Here is a 14,189-nt window from a genome sequence, read left to right on the forward strand (position 1 = left end):
TGGAAGGGCATGTAGGTCAGACCTTTCTCCAAACACCGCCACGAGGAGGGTGTGCAACCTTAACTGCACACACCTACGAGTCCCGGTCAACTGAAAAAGAGCCGCCTTCACACCATCCTGGAGCCCTGACAAAAATATGTCTAAACCTATATCGGTTAGGTGCACCCCGTCCTTCTGTAGTAAGCACCTATTATCACCCTCCAACTGCCTGTGTCTGATCACAACACCACCTCTGACTCAAACATACCTAGAGACCCTGGTATTGAGGAGGCGCCTGCCCCTTTTAATGAAATTCACATCCCGGGCCATACTGCCCTAGGAATCACTTCCAACCAGACCTGGACCAATTCTTGGAAAAATGACGTAAACCTTTCCAGGTTAGACTGAATTAGAGCGATTAGCTCCCCCCAAATGAACTGAACATAAATTATTACCCCTGACGTGGATCACAAAAACAGTGGGAATTACACGATGCCCACTGATTGCAACCACGTAGGGCAATATCTCCAACCATCTCAGGTCTCTGAGACCACGCCAGTGAATGTCGGCTCCCATCAGACCGAGCGAGAGACATCCTAGTCGTATGGCCGCTCTCCCTTCTGCCCAGAAAACAGGAATGCCCGAGGATCCATATTGCAGGGAGTGAACCTGAAATAACAAACAAAAATTGATGTAAAACCAAATCAGGGCGGATATATCCGGCAAAGCAATCTGACCGCCAACGCCCGATGCGGCGGACTTCGTCTGGTTAACCAAGGCCGCCAGCGGTAGTAGCCGCGCTAATGCGGAACGAATGGGTCCCGAAATCCTTAGGGGGGAAACCACCGCCGGCTAAGGCCGATTTGAAAACCGTAGAAAATTGGAGCATAGTAAGGCTCTGTTCAAATCTGCGTTGGGGTCCCGTTCTGACATTCCGTCTGAGGTTTCAGTCAGAATGGGACCCTGAGCAGACACAAACTGACACCGACGGAAACCTGAGGTTTCCGTCTCGATCACCATTGATTTCAATGGTGACGGAGCCGGTGCCCCTGATTTCCGTTTTGTCTCTTTTGTGCACCGGATCCGTCGTTTTGCCGACTACGCTATTTCTTCCGGCAAAACGACGGGTCTGGTGCACAACAGAGGCAAACGGAAACCACGGGTACCGGCTCCGTCACCATTCAAATCTAAATAGGGTGTCTATGTATACGAAGAGCTGAAAGGACTTGTCTGGGAATCTGAGTTAACACGCAACCTAAATCCGCAAAAGCTAGCAAAAACGTATTCAAGGTTTTTGCTACCCTAGGCTTAGAAGGAACCCCTCTTTCAAAGCTGCGCTCCTTGTTGATCGTCGTGGAATCTACCGACAACAAGGACCAAATATCAATATAATCATTCCTTGCTATCTTTTTCTTGGTATCGTCGGACAAGTGAGTGCCAAGGGGGGCTATACCGCAAAAATATGTATCCCTGAAAGCGGGCAGTGGACGTGGATGCCTCCACTAAAATGTTACCATCCTACGCCTGCGAGGCCGGTACGGCTGGAACCGGCGGGGTGCCCGCCAACCGGGATCGCAACACATTCAACAAGTCAGATTCAGATGTACCCCCCTCCCCCTGAAGCCCATGTCCGAAGGCAGTCAGACTCGCCATGTCCAGAAACCGATGCAGGGACCAGAGCCATCGAGCGTGGAGGAGGCCTTGGCTACCAAGCCTGCAATAGTATTGTCATGATGGCGTATATCCCGCAAGGCAGGTATTAAAGCGTCCTCCATATCACTTACTCTCCCTTCAACCTCTGCAGTACGATGTGACATTTTCTTTATATCGTGTCTCAAGAAAGTAATATCCGCAGTCACCTTCCCCATCTGAGAGACCAGCGTAGAGACATTGTCACTACCTGCAATACCAGCCAGCATACTGTATCCTAAGGTTGGTTCTGGGGCAGAAAGTATTGGGGTCTGTGCTGGTTACATTGTATGATTTGAACCTGCATTTTCCATCATGACCGTCCCCATGCCCTGCATATTCCTGTCACTACCCACCTCCATCTCCTTCTCCTCACCGTTGTCATCCTCCAGCATGTCTGCTACTGCGAGCACCGCAGGTTGAGGAGGCAGAGGGTCTGGCAAACTGTTCCAGTGTATCTTCTGCAGTCTGGTCTGCTTGTCTCATCTGCCTGGGAGTTAGTAGGCCGGAGCCTGCGTCATTTTGTGCCACGCAGTCTCCCCCCTACAATAAGAGATTTCTTTCTATGAGTCATTGGATCAGCAGCCCGCAGTCGCCTGGTCAGTCCCCGTACCTTGCTTTCACTAAAGCGGATGTCTGCATGCACCGACCGGCTTAATTTATCAGGATATTCACGTCTGGAGATAGTGCTGAGAGGGAGCTCTCACTCCGTTTGTCCGCTTACATCGAGGTACAGGCCACGCCCCCTGTGGGATGCACTTGAATTGGAAAGCGTTGTCGGCGACCTAGCCTTTAACCAGTGTTACATTCCAATTTTTACTAACCTGGACATCCCTGATGTCCTTTACTAGACCACAACTGGAGCCTGAACTGACAATGGAACAGAACTGCCATGAGTCATTTGAGAGTTAGGAAATTGTACAACGGTCATCTACATTAAGCAATGTGATAACTAAGAATAGATTTCATGACTCGCCAAAAAGTTTGGATAGGAAATCCTCCAACTACCAGCGACCAGGGATTAACAGTGTGTTGGCTGATTAACAGTGGTGGAGAAAGGCATCAGAACATGTAGAAGGGGGGCATCTGAGGGGTACATGCATGGGGTAAGGAGATTTTAATAGGTTACAGAAAAGTGTTTTTGCAAGTGGAATTAGACTATAAAGAAGTTTAGAAAATTCGGTTTCATATACCCTATTAGGGAACTCTGAGTTAACAGGATCCTCATTTCTTGACTAGAGTGGAAAGCCGTTACAAAGCGTTTATTTCTCTCAAGGATCTGTGGTGTATTACACAGACAACCTTTTATTATTTATTGAAAATACTTTTATTAACAATCAATTCCCATGCATACAGTCAAGTGCGACTATAAAGCAATACACAATTTAATAAATACAGTCATGCTGATGCTGTGTATGATAAATGTATTCGCACAGGTTTTCCTAAACTATACATCACACCATATGCTACACTAGCATTCTTACATACTTTAAATATAAAGAGTCAAACAATAAAGCATTACAGACAGTGATGTGTTTGGTGTGTGGGAAGAAGGGGATAGGGAGGGGGAGAATCACAGGAATTAAGCTTTATTGAGACAAAGACACATAATGGGAAAAGAGGGAAGGAGAGGGGTGTTAATCCTTTACTTCATTGACATCCGAACCTACCAGGATGGACATACTCCCCCCTCCTTTGCAAAATGAGGTGATTCGTAGACCGCCAAATAGCATCTTTTTAAAACCGTTCATAAGGCGCCTGGCCTCTCAGATTGTCCCAACAGTGTGATCCCCAGGAAATAGCCCATAAAGCACGGAATGGTACAATTGGCTTGTTTTGGATACAGACTTACTGAGTTCATGTTCCTGGTGATCCAACAGACCCTGTTCAAACGGGCACAGTCAACAGAGGTGAAAAGCTGTTTCCGTGAAAGGGCACCTTGGGAGTTTTACACAGGTTGCAGGAGTACATGAACGTTCTCAGTGGACAGCCCCCATGAATATCCATGCAGGAGATTTCCTGGTGCCTGTTGGTTAACGTGCTAGAAGTCACATTAGTCCATACAGTTTCTATAGTGGCAACAGGGGGCCCTGGAATAGACTCCATCAAGTCTTGGCTCTGATGAGCTTTTGGATCGTCCTATGTTTCCAAGTCCGGCTTGAGTCCCTCCAGTTGGTACTCCCTCACAAACCAGACATCTTCCCCCATAGAAGCAGGGAGTATGCCAGTTGTAAGGAATGGAGCTGTCCGAGCCCCCAGCCATAGGGGCAGGTGGAAGAAACTTGGATATGGCACAGAGTCTCCTCTTGTTTTCCTCCAAAGTCCTGCGTGCACATACAAAAAAAAGCCTGCAGAAAAAGTGGGGATGTCTGGTATTCCCTTCCCACACCTGCGGCACTCCTTGTACATCTTAGTCTGCTTCACTCGGTTTATTCTGAGTGGGCTTTTCCCCTGTGATGGCGTTGCAGGGAAATTGAACACTTACTGCCTGGTTTCCCCATAGACTACAGCTGAGCGCTGGGTGTTCCAACAGGAGGATGCTTTATGATCTGCCTATTGCCAAGGGAGCCTTCTAACAAGTAGGAATTGTCCAAAGCGTGGAACCTCTTCAAATGACTTTGCACAGGAAGGCTTTACAAATAAGAAAGGCATTTCTGTCTTGAAGCAGGCATTTGGGTGATGTTCTCTTTGTGTATCATAGAGATACATCCACCTATGGAAAGCCTATTTCAGCTGTATTTGGTCACATTGCTGCAGAATGGAACATTATTCCAGCACAAACTAACAGGTGTGGTCAGCTCACCTCCCAACCGGGGAATCCGCTTGTGGCCGGACGGATTTTAGACAAATAATAAGACCTTGTAAAGGCAAAGAATCTCCACTGCTAAAGACGTTCCACCGACAAAATCCAACAGTTTTTTATTCGGAAAAATATAAACAGTCCATAGCAAGTATCCCGGTCAGCTGGGACGATGTCCTCAATCATAGTCTGTCACTGACTAAGACCACTCCCACTTAAAAACCTGATCTCATGGGTCTCATAATCCAATGTTACCATGTGATCTCAGGATCCACATAATTAGACTATGAATAAGTTGATACATAGTATTATAGTACATAATAAAATATACAAAAATATATATATATCACTCACTTTAAGTCCTATGGTTGCATCCACAGATTAAACGGATCTAGATCCATTTAAATGTAAGGGTTTTAATGGTAATAAATTAAGTCCTGTTGTATATTGAGACCTTTAGGCTGCCTAGATGCTAGCATAACCATCCAGTAAATCTCCCTACTTAATAGTTTTCTCTATGGTCTCCATCTCTACTCGGTCTAAACACTCGTTCTAGTTCCTGGAATGAAAAAGATCTCTCACCAATATGCACATCACTGAAATTTTGTGAAACTGTAGATATGTTTGTCACATTGAGATTATAAATATCCTAAAGGTGTCTCCTGATCTTTAAAGTCCCCATTCATGTTCTAAAATAGACTACGTATGTAAGGTTACAATTTATGTAGCGCTTTATCTGATAACTGGTGTTCGTTACACTCAATGTGAAGTTGTTTCCTACCTTTACGAAAAAACAGGATTTACATTTACGTTTGAACCAGCCTGGCTTTCTTTATTGTGAGGAACCACTCACGAGTCTAGTCCTTAACCATTTTATTCCTATAGTTCTCAATGTTCGTTTTATATAGCCTAAATAATTTAAAATATTTTCTTCTGTACATTGAACTTATAATAAGTGTTCCAGTACCAATAAATAAATCGTCCTATGTGTGCTTCCATAATTGAAAATGCGTGATTTATTCACATGGTATGAATTATGCTATGTTTAGAGTCTACATCTCTGTATCTAGATTGTCATTTGAATTGTAAAAAACATTCATTATTAACCTTTTGCGTTTTCAATATGTAGAGCGGCAGATAAATAATACTACAAAAATAGGGAAATCTATGCAAACACAGCAGGACAGAACTATTCTGCATCAATCAACGTGTGCACAGTCCACAAAGATGAATGGGATTCCATTTGTCTATGTGTAAAATGGCACTCCTGCTATATCTTACGGAGCTAATGTAAAAATCATTTCATTAATGTATATATGCAGCCTTGTATAACTACCAGTAATGCAATAGTGGTGCAACACATGGTTGATGCTTGGCCTTGTTTTAGCAGATGTGCCGCAGTCCGTAGCAGAAAGGCATGTGAAGTCTTGTGCTCCAGAAAAACACACCTCACAAGGTATGTAGGAAATACCTTTTATGTTGTTCAAGCATACACCCTGTCGTTAACGGTCTTGTCACGTTTGGTGACCTTTTTAAGTATTTAATAGTCAGAAATTTGAAACTGCAAATGGCTCTTATCTGCCATTTATCCCACATACATTGTAAGAAATATTTATGCATTCACGTGACATTTTGTGTTCATGAACCACCAATATGTGTAAGTAGCAGTCCCTGAGATTTACCCTCCGGGAGTACTTTCCTCAGGTTTACAGACAAAAATGTTGATTTACTCCGTTTTATTATGATTTACCTACAATGAATGTGCCTCAAAGTCTATGAAGTGGCCTACTGCCACCCTTCCTTCCATGGCATACGCCACAATTGACGCTAAACATAGCTGTAAGTCAAATGCTCATTTGTCCAACCGCTGATACTCCTGACTCCCGCATACTCATGCACTCTCTGCCAAGTGTGGGTGTGGATGTGTATTCAATGAGACCTCTCTAGCTACCAGGCATCTCTGGCAGTCATCCGGTCCCATCAAAATCGTCAGGTTCGGCCTACTGTCATTTGATGTAGTAAATGGTTTGTCTCACCCCTGGCTTCTCTTTGCCTGCGGTGATCAGCTGTTAATACTAGTGAAAGCGGCATCTAGGAATACATTTCCCCTGCAGGGAAAAGTTAGCATTACAAGGCAGTCATTCAAATGTTTTTATACGTCATAAAAGTAATCTACTTTGAATGAATAATCGTACACTGGACTAAATTATATATTTTCAGCTGAGGATGACCCACAACCCTTGACCAACTTACTTGAGGCAGAAGAGGCACAAAACTTGAAACCGTCTTTAGAAGATCATCCACCATCCAGCCTCTACCGTCCTCCCAGGAACTTTAGCCCTTCTAGTCCATCTTCTGAAGGCGAGGTCCTAAGTAAAGGTCTTGAGCTCAATTCCATGGTTGAAGTAAATGATCCTCCAATATATGGGGTTATTCGATGGATCGGTCAAATTCCAGAGTGCTCAGAATCTATTGCAGGGCTTGAAATGGTAAAGGGTTTGTCTTGATCCACGAAAAATTATATTTGTACAGTGAGAATAGACGTTTTGCATAATGAAATTATTCTTGTACCACTTTTTTTTCCCTACTAAATAGTGTACATTTTTCGATGGTCTCAAAGAAAATGTTAGGCTAACAATGTGCACAGATATGGTGACCATTTATAATATTTTTTTTTCATATTTTGGTAACTCACATGTTTTTTTAGACAAATAATTTGTAAATGACTATGAAATCCTAACATAACTCTATGATAAAATGTAAAAATTATTGGATAGAAGACACACGGTTGGCAATTACTGAATCCTGATATAAAAAATCACAAAGTATGATTAGTTAACTAATTATTATTTTTAGTGTTCTTTGCCTATTTTTCTAAGAGTATGAATATGTAGACGTACATAAGAAAGAAATGAGCATTATCAGTAAGTTATTTTACTTTAACCAAAGTCCACATGAAATGTCAAGAAGGCTATTGCCGTTATGTCTAATGAACACCTTGTACATGTGTCCCAATTACATAGGAAGAATATTAATTAGTATGTTTTTGAAATGTGGGAGGAAATCCATGCAAGAAATTATAAACTCTACAGAATTTACCCTTCTACGGTTTAAAGAGGCTCTGTCACCAGATTCTCAAATCCCTATCTCCTATTGCATGTGATCGGCGCTGCAATCTAGATAACAGGAACGTTTTTTTTTTTTTAAAAAACGTTCATTTTTGGCCAAGTTATGAGCTATTATATATATATATGCAAATGAGCCTTGAAATGGACAACTGGGCGTTTTTTTTTCGTTATGTCCAAATGGGCGTGTATTGTGTTTTTAACTGGGCGTGTTTACGTGTATGACGCTGACCAATCAGTGACCAGTCAGCATCATACACTCCTCTCCATTCATTTACACAGCAGCGATGTGCAGCCACATACACAGAGATTAACGTTAATCAAGTGTCCTGATAATGAATACACATGAAATCCAACCTGGACGTCATGTGTATTCAGTATCCTGACACTTCTGACTCTTTTCTTTGAGATTTCCAGCAAGGGAAACGAAATCTCGTTTACCTCCGAAATCTCGCGAGATTTCGCTACCCTTGCTGGAAATCTCACAGAAAAGATTCAGAAGCAGTAGAAGACTGAATTCAATGAAATGCTCAGCCCTTAGTCAGTCTTCTACTGCTTGTCTGTATGTTCATTACCCTGCACATAAACCAATCACGTTCTCCGAATATTCACAGCGCAACCAATCTGAAAGTTTACAGTGTTTGGGAATAAGTGACTGGGGCAGAAGAGGATGGAGGCGCAGCCTTATATAGTGGATCAAGCGGGTTCCCCAGCAGAATTTTAAAAAAAACAGGATCCTGACCTGTCCACAGTTTAAGGCAGCACAGAGTATTTCAGGAGCCGCGTTCTGCTCCCGTAGGTAAACGGGGTAGCAGCACTGCGAAGACCGCACGGAGAATTCACCGGCGGTCAGGATAGAACGTAGCAGCTAGATGAGGGGAACACACCCAGCTGCTAAGGGAGACACAGCAGGGCGCGCTTCCAACACAACCGTGCTATTAGCTATACAGCTGACGGCTGTCAGCCGTGCAGTAGGATCTTGTGCGGGGTGGTGACTTGCCAATCATGTGAAGGTGTTATTGAGGACAGGAGTGGAGGAGAGGTAACAGACTGAGAGCTACGTAATGGAAAGAGCAGAGTTCACAGCAGCACAGAATATTTCAGGAGAGGAGCGTGCAGATGTTGAGGAGTGTATGATGCTGACTGGTCACGGATTGGTCAGCGTGAAACACAATACACGCCCAGTTGGACATAACGAAAAAAAAGCGAACAGTTGTCCATTTCAAAGCTCATTTGCATATATATATAAAATAGCTCATAACTTGGCCAAAAATGAACGTTTTTAAAAAACAAAACGTTCCCGTTATCTACATTGCAGCGCCGATCCCATGCAATAGGAGATAGGGGTTTGAGAATCTGGTGACAGAGCCTCTGTAATGTCTGTGACCGCCTTAACCTGACCTCTTTTATAAAATCATCCTTACCATTAATTACTGGTAGCTGAAGCTCAACTGTAGTGTGTCTTATAGGATCTTTGAGATTTTGCACCACACGCGTTTTTTGCGGCGTTTTTTTACCCCCTTATTTCTTCAAGAGACCAAGTGAAATGCCGCGCATGTTTTTTTGCTGAAAAGCAAGTCCAACATCGCGTTTTATTAACGTCTCCTATTGATTTCAATGGGGCTTTTGAGGCGGGAAATGCCTCAAGATAGGGCATGTCGCTTCTCTTTCCCACAAGCGGTTTTTCTTTTGCTCGCGGTAAAAAAAACACCTTCATCTGCCATTGAAATCAATGGGAGTCAATTTCAGCTGTTTTTGCCACGGTTTCCACAGCAGAAACTGCAGCAAAAAACTCAGTGGAACCGAGCCTTAGGCTGCATCTCTAGAGTGACATTCAAGACCAACAAGAGCTGAAAGAGTATCATTGGTTCTTTCAATTGGTGGTGTTCCCAGACCCCCAATGATATTCTCTTCTGACATAGCTTAAAACTTGTCAGGAATTTGTGCGCCTTTGATACTTGAACTGATGCGTTCGCTTTTTGCATGTTCGTGACAAACTGCATATGGATATACAGTAATTTTTCTTGTAACAACAGAAACATCACATACAAATTATACATAAATGGTACATAAATTCTTATACTTTGATCTACAGGAGGAGGAACGGCCATCTGCCTACACTGATGGGACATACAGAGGCGTCCGCTATTTCCAATGTGGACCCAATAAGGCTTTGTTTGTGAAACTACGTAACTGTCGTCCAGATTCCCGCTTCTATTCCTTACGTGGACCCGCTAATCTGATTCAAAGGTGTAACTCTCTTGGTAAGTATTCCAGGTCATTGCGCTGGTTTACCGTTTTACACATAGGGTAAAGTGTCTGACTAGTAGTTTTTTATTTCATTTGTTAATCGTAGAATTCCGAGACTACACCAGTAAATGTGTGGAAGAAAACACTCCACCGGCCACAGACAGTGAAGCAGTAGAACGCCTAACCGGGTGGAAGAAAGGAATACAAGGACACTGCAATTCCTGCTATTTGGATGCAACACTTTTTTGGTAAGGAATAATAATACACCCATAAATGTTGATCTTTTTTTCATTACAGGAGATATTCTAATGATGAAGTATATTATATCCATATCCTATGCTTTGGAAGCTTACAAATACTTTTAGATTTAAAGCTAAGGGCCTATGAGCACTGCGTCCTGTTCAAGGCTTGGTGCTCTGGGCAGTTGCTTCTTTCAGCCAAATACGTGCCTTGCAGTCACCCAAAAAATCCTGCAAAATTTTTTATCATGAAATTGTGGCTGTATGAAACTTTTTCACATTCCGTTTTATGCGCTTCCCATAAGTTAAAGGGGTTTCCACAGGATATGTCATAAATGTTAGATAGATGCGGGTCCCACCTCTCTCTATCTCTAGAACAGGGGCCCCTAAACCCCCTTCTAGCTTTTTGTGCTCCCGCTGACTCCCGACCACTTACTGATTACATGGTCGGGAGTTACGGAAACAGTGTAACTCGCTGAGCTACGCTATTTCCGTAACTCGCATAGAACTGAATAGTAGTTACGGAAACAGCATAGCTCAGCGAGTTACGCTGTTTCTGTAACTCCCGACCACGTAATGAAGTGGTCGGGACTCTGGAGGCAGCATGAGCACAGAAAGCTAGAACTGGGTTTAGGGGATCCCGTTCTAGAGATAGGTGGGACATTTATGACATATCCTGTGGATATGGTGAACAAACTTGAGGACACCATTATACTTTTGCCATACGGATGCTGTCCTCAAGTTTATTCACCATTTGAAGATTATCCAGATGGGATTTCTGGATGTGGAGTTTGCATCATATTTGTCTTTGAGTGGGAAGTTCCTATTGCGGTAAGTGCTGTGGAAAATTTGATATACAAAATATCTTGCGGATATGTCCTAAATGTCTCTGATGGGAAAACCCCTTTAATATTTGTAGCGATTAAAAGCGTGATACTTTCAAAAATTGCAGTGGAGCCCAGGCTTTGTAGGCTATTGAAGGAATAGGGGATGCCATATTACGGGGCTATTGCGCCTCATAACGGCCTTCGTGCACACAGCTCTGATGTGTGCAGGAGCACTAAGTTTACTTCCTTGCATATTTAAAATGTATCTTCGATATCACAACAGGCCTTAGTGTTATCAATGTAGAAATGTTTTTTTCAAATAAAAGGGACATAGTTAAAAGGACATCTATTGCCTTGGAAATCAGGAGCAAATAAAATTCTTCCCCTTTTTTTTATTTTTATTTTTTCATTTTTTTTTTGTTAATAGTTTCCTCAAATTGTTATCACTATATAGCCAGGATCTGTTACAAGACGATACAAGAAGAAGAAGGAACAGTATGGAATTTTGAGGCAGATTTTCCTCTCCCTGCACGCCGTTTGCCGCATTTTTCGCCCGCGGCCATTGAGCGCCGCGGGCAAAAACACAGCGAAGAGTGCTTTTTCTGCCTTTAATTGATGTCAATGGGAGGTCAGAGACATAAACGCCCGAAGATGGGGCATGTCGCTTCTTTTTCCCGCAAGACGGTTTTTCCGCTCACGGGAAAAAACTCCTCCGCCTCCCATTGAAATCAATGGGAGGCATTTTCGGACGTTTTTGGTGCGTTTTCCGACGCGGTTTCTGCGTAAAAAAAAGTGTCATAAAAACAAACTCAGTGTGAACAAGGCCTATAAAGAAAAGACTGCCTCTCCTTCTTTTGTGTCCACTCCTGAGTTTAGCTAACGAAAAATGATCCAGAACCTGCATCAAAACTACATCTGTGATTCTGGCCTAAGGCTATGTTCACATGGCGGATTTTGCTTGGCGAGACCCACCTGCAAAATCCGCCACAGAATTATTCCTGCCTTCAGTATGAAGATTCCTACAACCATTCACTTCAATGGGAGGTTTGGGTGGAACCCGCACGAAGATTGGGCAGGGCGCTTCTTTTGTCCGCTAGCTGAAAAAGGGAATTGGAGGCAGAATTTTGCGGCGGAATCCGGCGAAAAAATTCCTCCGTGTGAACATAGTCTATGGCTGGAATCACACATGCTGTTTTGAGCCAAACACAGGAGCAAATGCAGAAGAGCAGAGACGTATCAGTCTTTCCTTTTATGCCTTTCCTTCATTTGGGAATGTTCACACTGAGGTTTTTTCATGCAGAAAATTCTGCCTGTAAAAATCTGCTCCGGTTTTTTTGAAGTGGTTTTGCACCACGCGTGGTTTTTGCCACGGTTTTTAAGACCTTTTTTTCAACAAAGTGAAAAAACGCAACCGTTTTTTGCTGAAAAATGTGTCAAAAACGCGTTTATTTCCATCTCCCATTGATTTCAAAACGCCTCAAGATAGGACATGTAGCTGCTTTTTCCCCGCGAGCGTTTTTTTAAATTTTTTTTTTTGCTTGCAGCAAAAAACTTTGTGTGAACATGGCCTTTTATATTCGCACATTGGAGATTTGGTCAGTATTTTGCATCTGTGTTTTGAAACCAAAACCAGGACTAGATCCTAAACACAGAGGAAATATAATGGAAAGATTTATACTACTCTTCTGTGCATCCACTCTGGATTTTTTTTAGCTTCAAAATATTGACCAAATCTGCAATGTGTGAATAAAGGCCTTAGGGTGTATTCCAATGCGCCGGTTTTGTGGCAGTGTTTTGTCATGGTCATTGCAAAATTGTGGCATGAAAACCCAGTGAAGTTGCAGAACGCCGTTATTTTTTAAGCAGTTTTGTTGCAATTATCATGGCAAATCATTGCCACAAAACCGGCACGTGTGAATACATCCTTAAAGGGGTTTTCCCATGAGGAACATTTATGACATATCCACAGGATATCCTTAAGAAAAAGTATAGTCGAACTGCAGCACACGTCTCCAAAGCTTCAATCAATGAATTCTTTTATGGGTCAAATATCTAGTAAAATTGGCAACGTTTTGACCCGTGACAAGTGGAGGGTCTTTTTCAAGCCTCCACTTGTCACGAGTCTAAACGTTGCCAATTTTACTAGATATGTGACCAATAAAAGAATTAATTGATTGAAGCTTTGGAGACGTGTGCTGCAGTTCGACTATACTTTTTCTTGAGGATTCCACTACGTCAGATTAGGTTTGTCTGACTTTACAGCGTGACACTGCTCCTGATATCGGGGTTTGTGCTGCTTCAAACACTTTCCTCTTGGATATCCATAGGATATGTCCTAAATATCAGATCGATACGTGTCCCACCTCTGGGACCCGCACCTATCTCTAGAACGGGGCCCCCTAAACACTGTTCTAGCTGTTTGTGCTCACGCTGCCTCCCGGCCACTTCTTGATGACATGGTCGGTAGTTACGGAAACAGCGTAACTCGCTGAGCTACGCTGTTTCTGTAACTCCCATAGTAGTGAATGGCAGTTACAGAAGCAACATAGCATGCGAGCTACTCTGTTCTATGGGAACATTCAGTTCTATGGGAATTACGGAAACGGCGTAGCTCAGCGAGTTACGCTGTTTCCGTAACTACCGACCATGTCATCAAGAAGTGGCCAGGAGGCAGCGTGAGCACAAAACTGGGTTTAGGGGGCCCCCGTTCTAGAGATAGGTGCGGGTCCCGGAGGTGGGTCCCGCATCGATCTGACAATTATGACATATCCTGTGGATATGTCATAAATGTCTCTGATGGGAAAACCCCTTTAAGCCCTTAAAGTAGCATCTGACCTTTTTTTAGGGATTATAGAACTGCACTATGTTTACCGACACGTATGTCTGTATAATTACCTGGTCTCTTTGTATTTCGGGTTTAGCCCCGCTGAAATGGAGTAAATTGATATTGTTTTTTTGGGTTGTCCACATAGGGTTAATATCCTTTTTGATTTTCTTCTAATGCCCTCTGTCACTGTGTTGCATTCTGATTGGCTGCAACTGGCCAGCCTCCGACTCATCACCCATGACGGGCAGGGTTGCTCCTCGTAGTTGCCGTTTTTGGTGGCCGGCCATTTTTTTGGCTACATACTATGACCGGTAGTAGACAGTGAGTGTATCGATTTTGATTTATGAGTTTAGTCAGATCACCTGGATATCCACGAATATTACTGGCTAGCGTTCATTTAAATATTGTAAGTGCACTATTAGCGCCACCCCCAAACGAAGGCGTGTTGCGGTG

General features: G+C 43.1%; 1 protein-coding gene across 2 annotated transcripts in view; it reads left to right on the forward strand.

Moving 5' to 3' along the window:
• LOC142742893 (ubiquitin carboxyl-terminal hydrolase CYLD-like) overlaps window positions 1-14,189 on the forward strand; it is a 40,626-nt gene that overhangs the window by 14,572 nt on the left and 11,865 nt on the right. The window contains exons 4-7 of one of the 2 annotated variants that reach the window (XM_075853108.1): window positions 5,856-5,924; window positions 6,689-6,957; window positions 9,689-9,857; window positions 9,950-10,091. In XM_075853108.1, coding sequence (XP_075709223.1) covers window positions 5,856-5,924; window positions 6,689-6,957; window positions 9,689-9,857; window positions 9,950-10,091 — 649 coding nt within the window. The remainder of the gene's footprint in view (window positions 1-5,855; window positions 5,925-6,688; window positions 6,958-9,688; window positions 9,858-9,949; window positions 10,092-14,189) is intronic. The other variant, XM_075853118.1, reaches the window with a different exon arrangement.

This window comes from Rhinoderma darwinii, chromosome 1 (assembly GCF_050947455.1).
Source record: "Rhinoderma darwinii isolate aRhiDar2 chromosome 1, aRhiDar2.hap1, whole genome shotgun sequence".
Classification (NCBI taxonomy): Eukaryota; Metazoa; Chordata; class Amphibia; order Anura; family Rhinodermatidae; genus Rhinoderma; species Rhinoderma darwinii.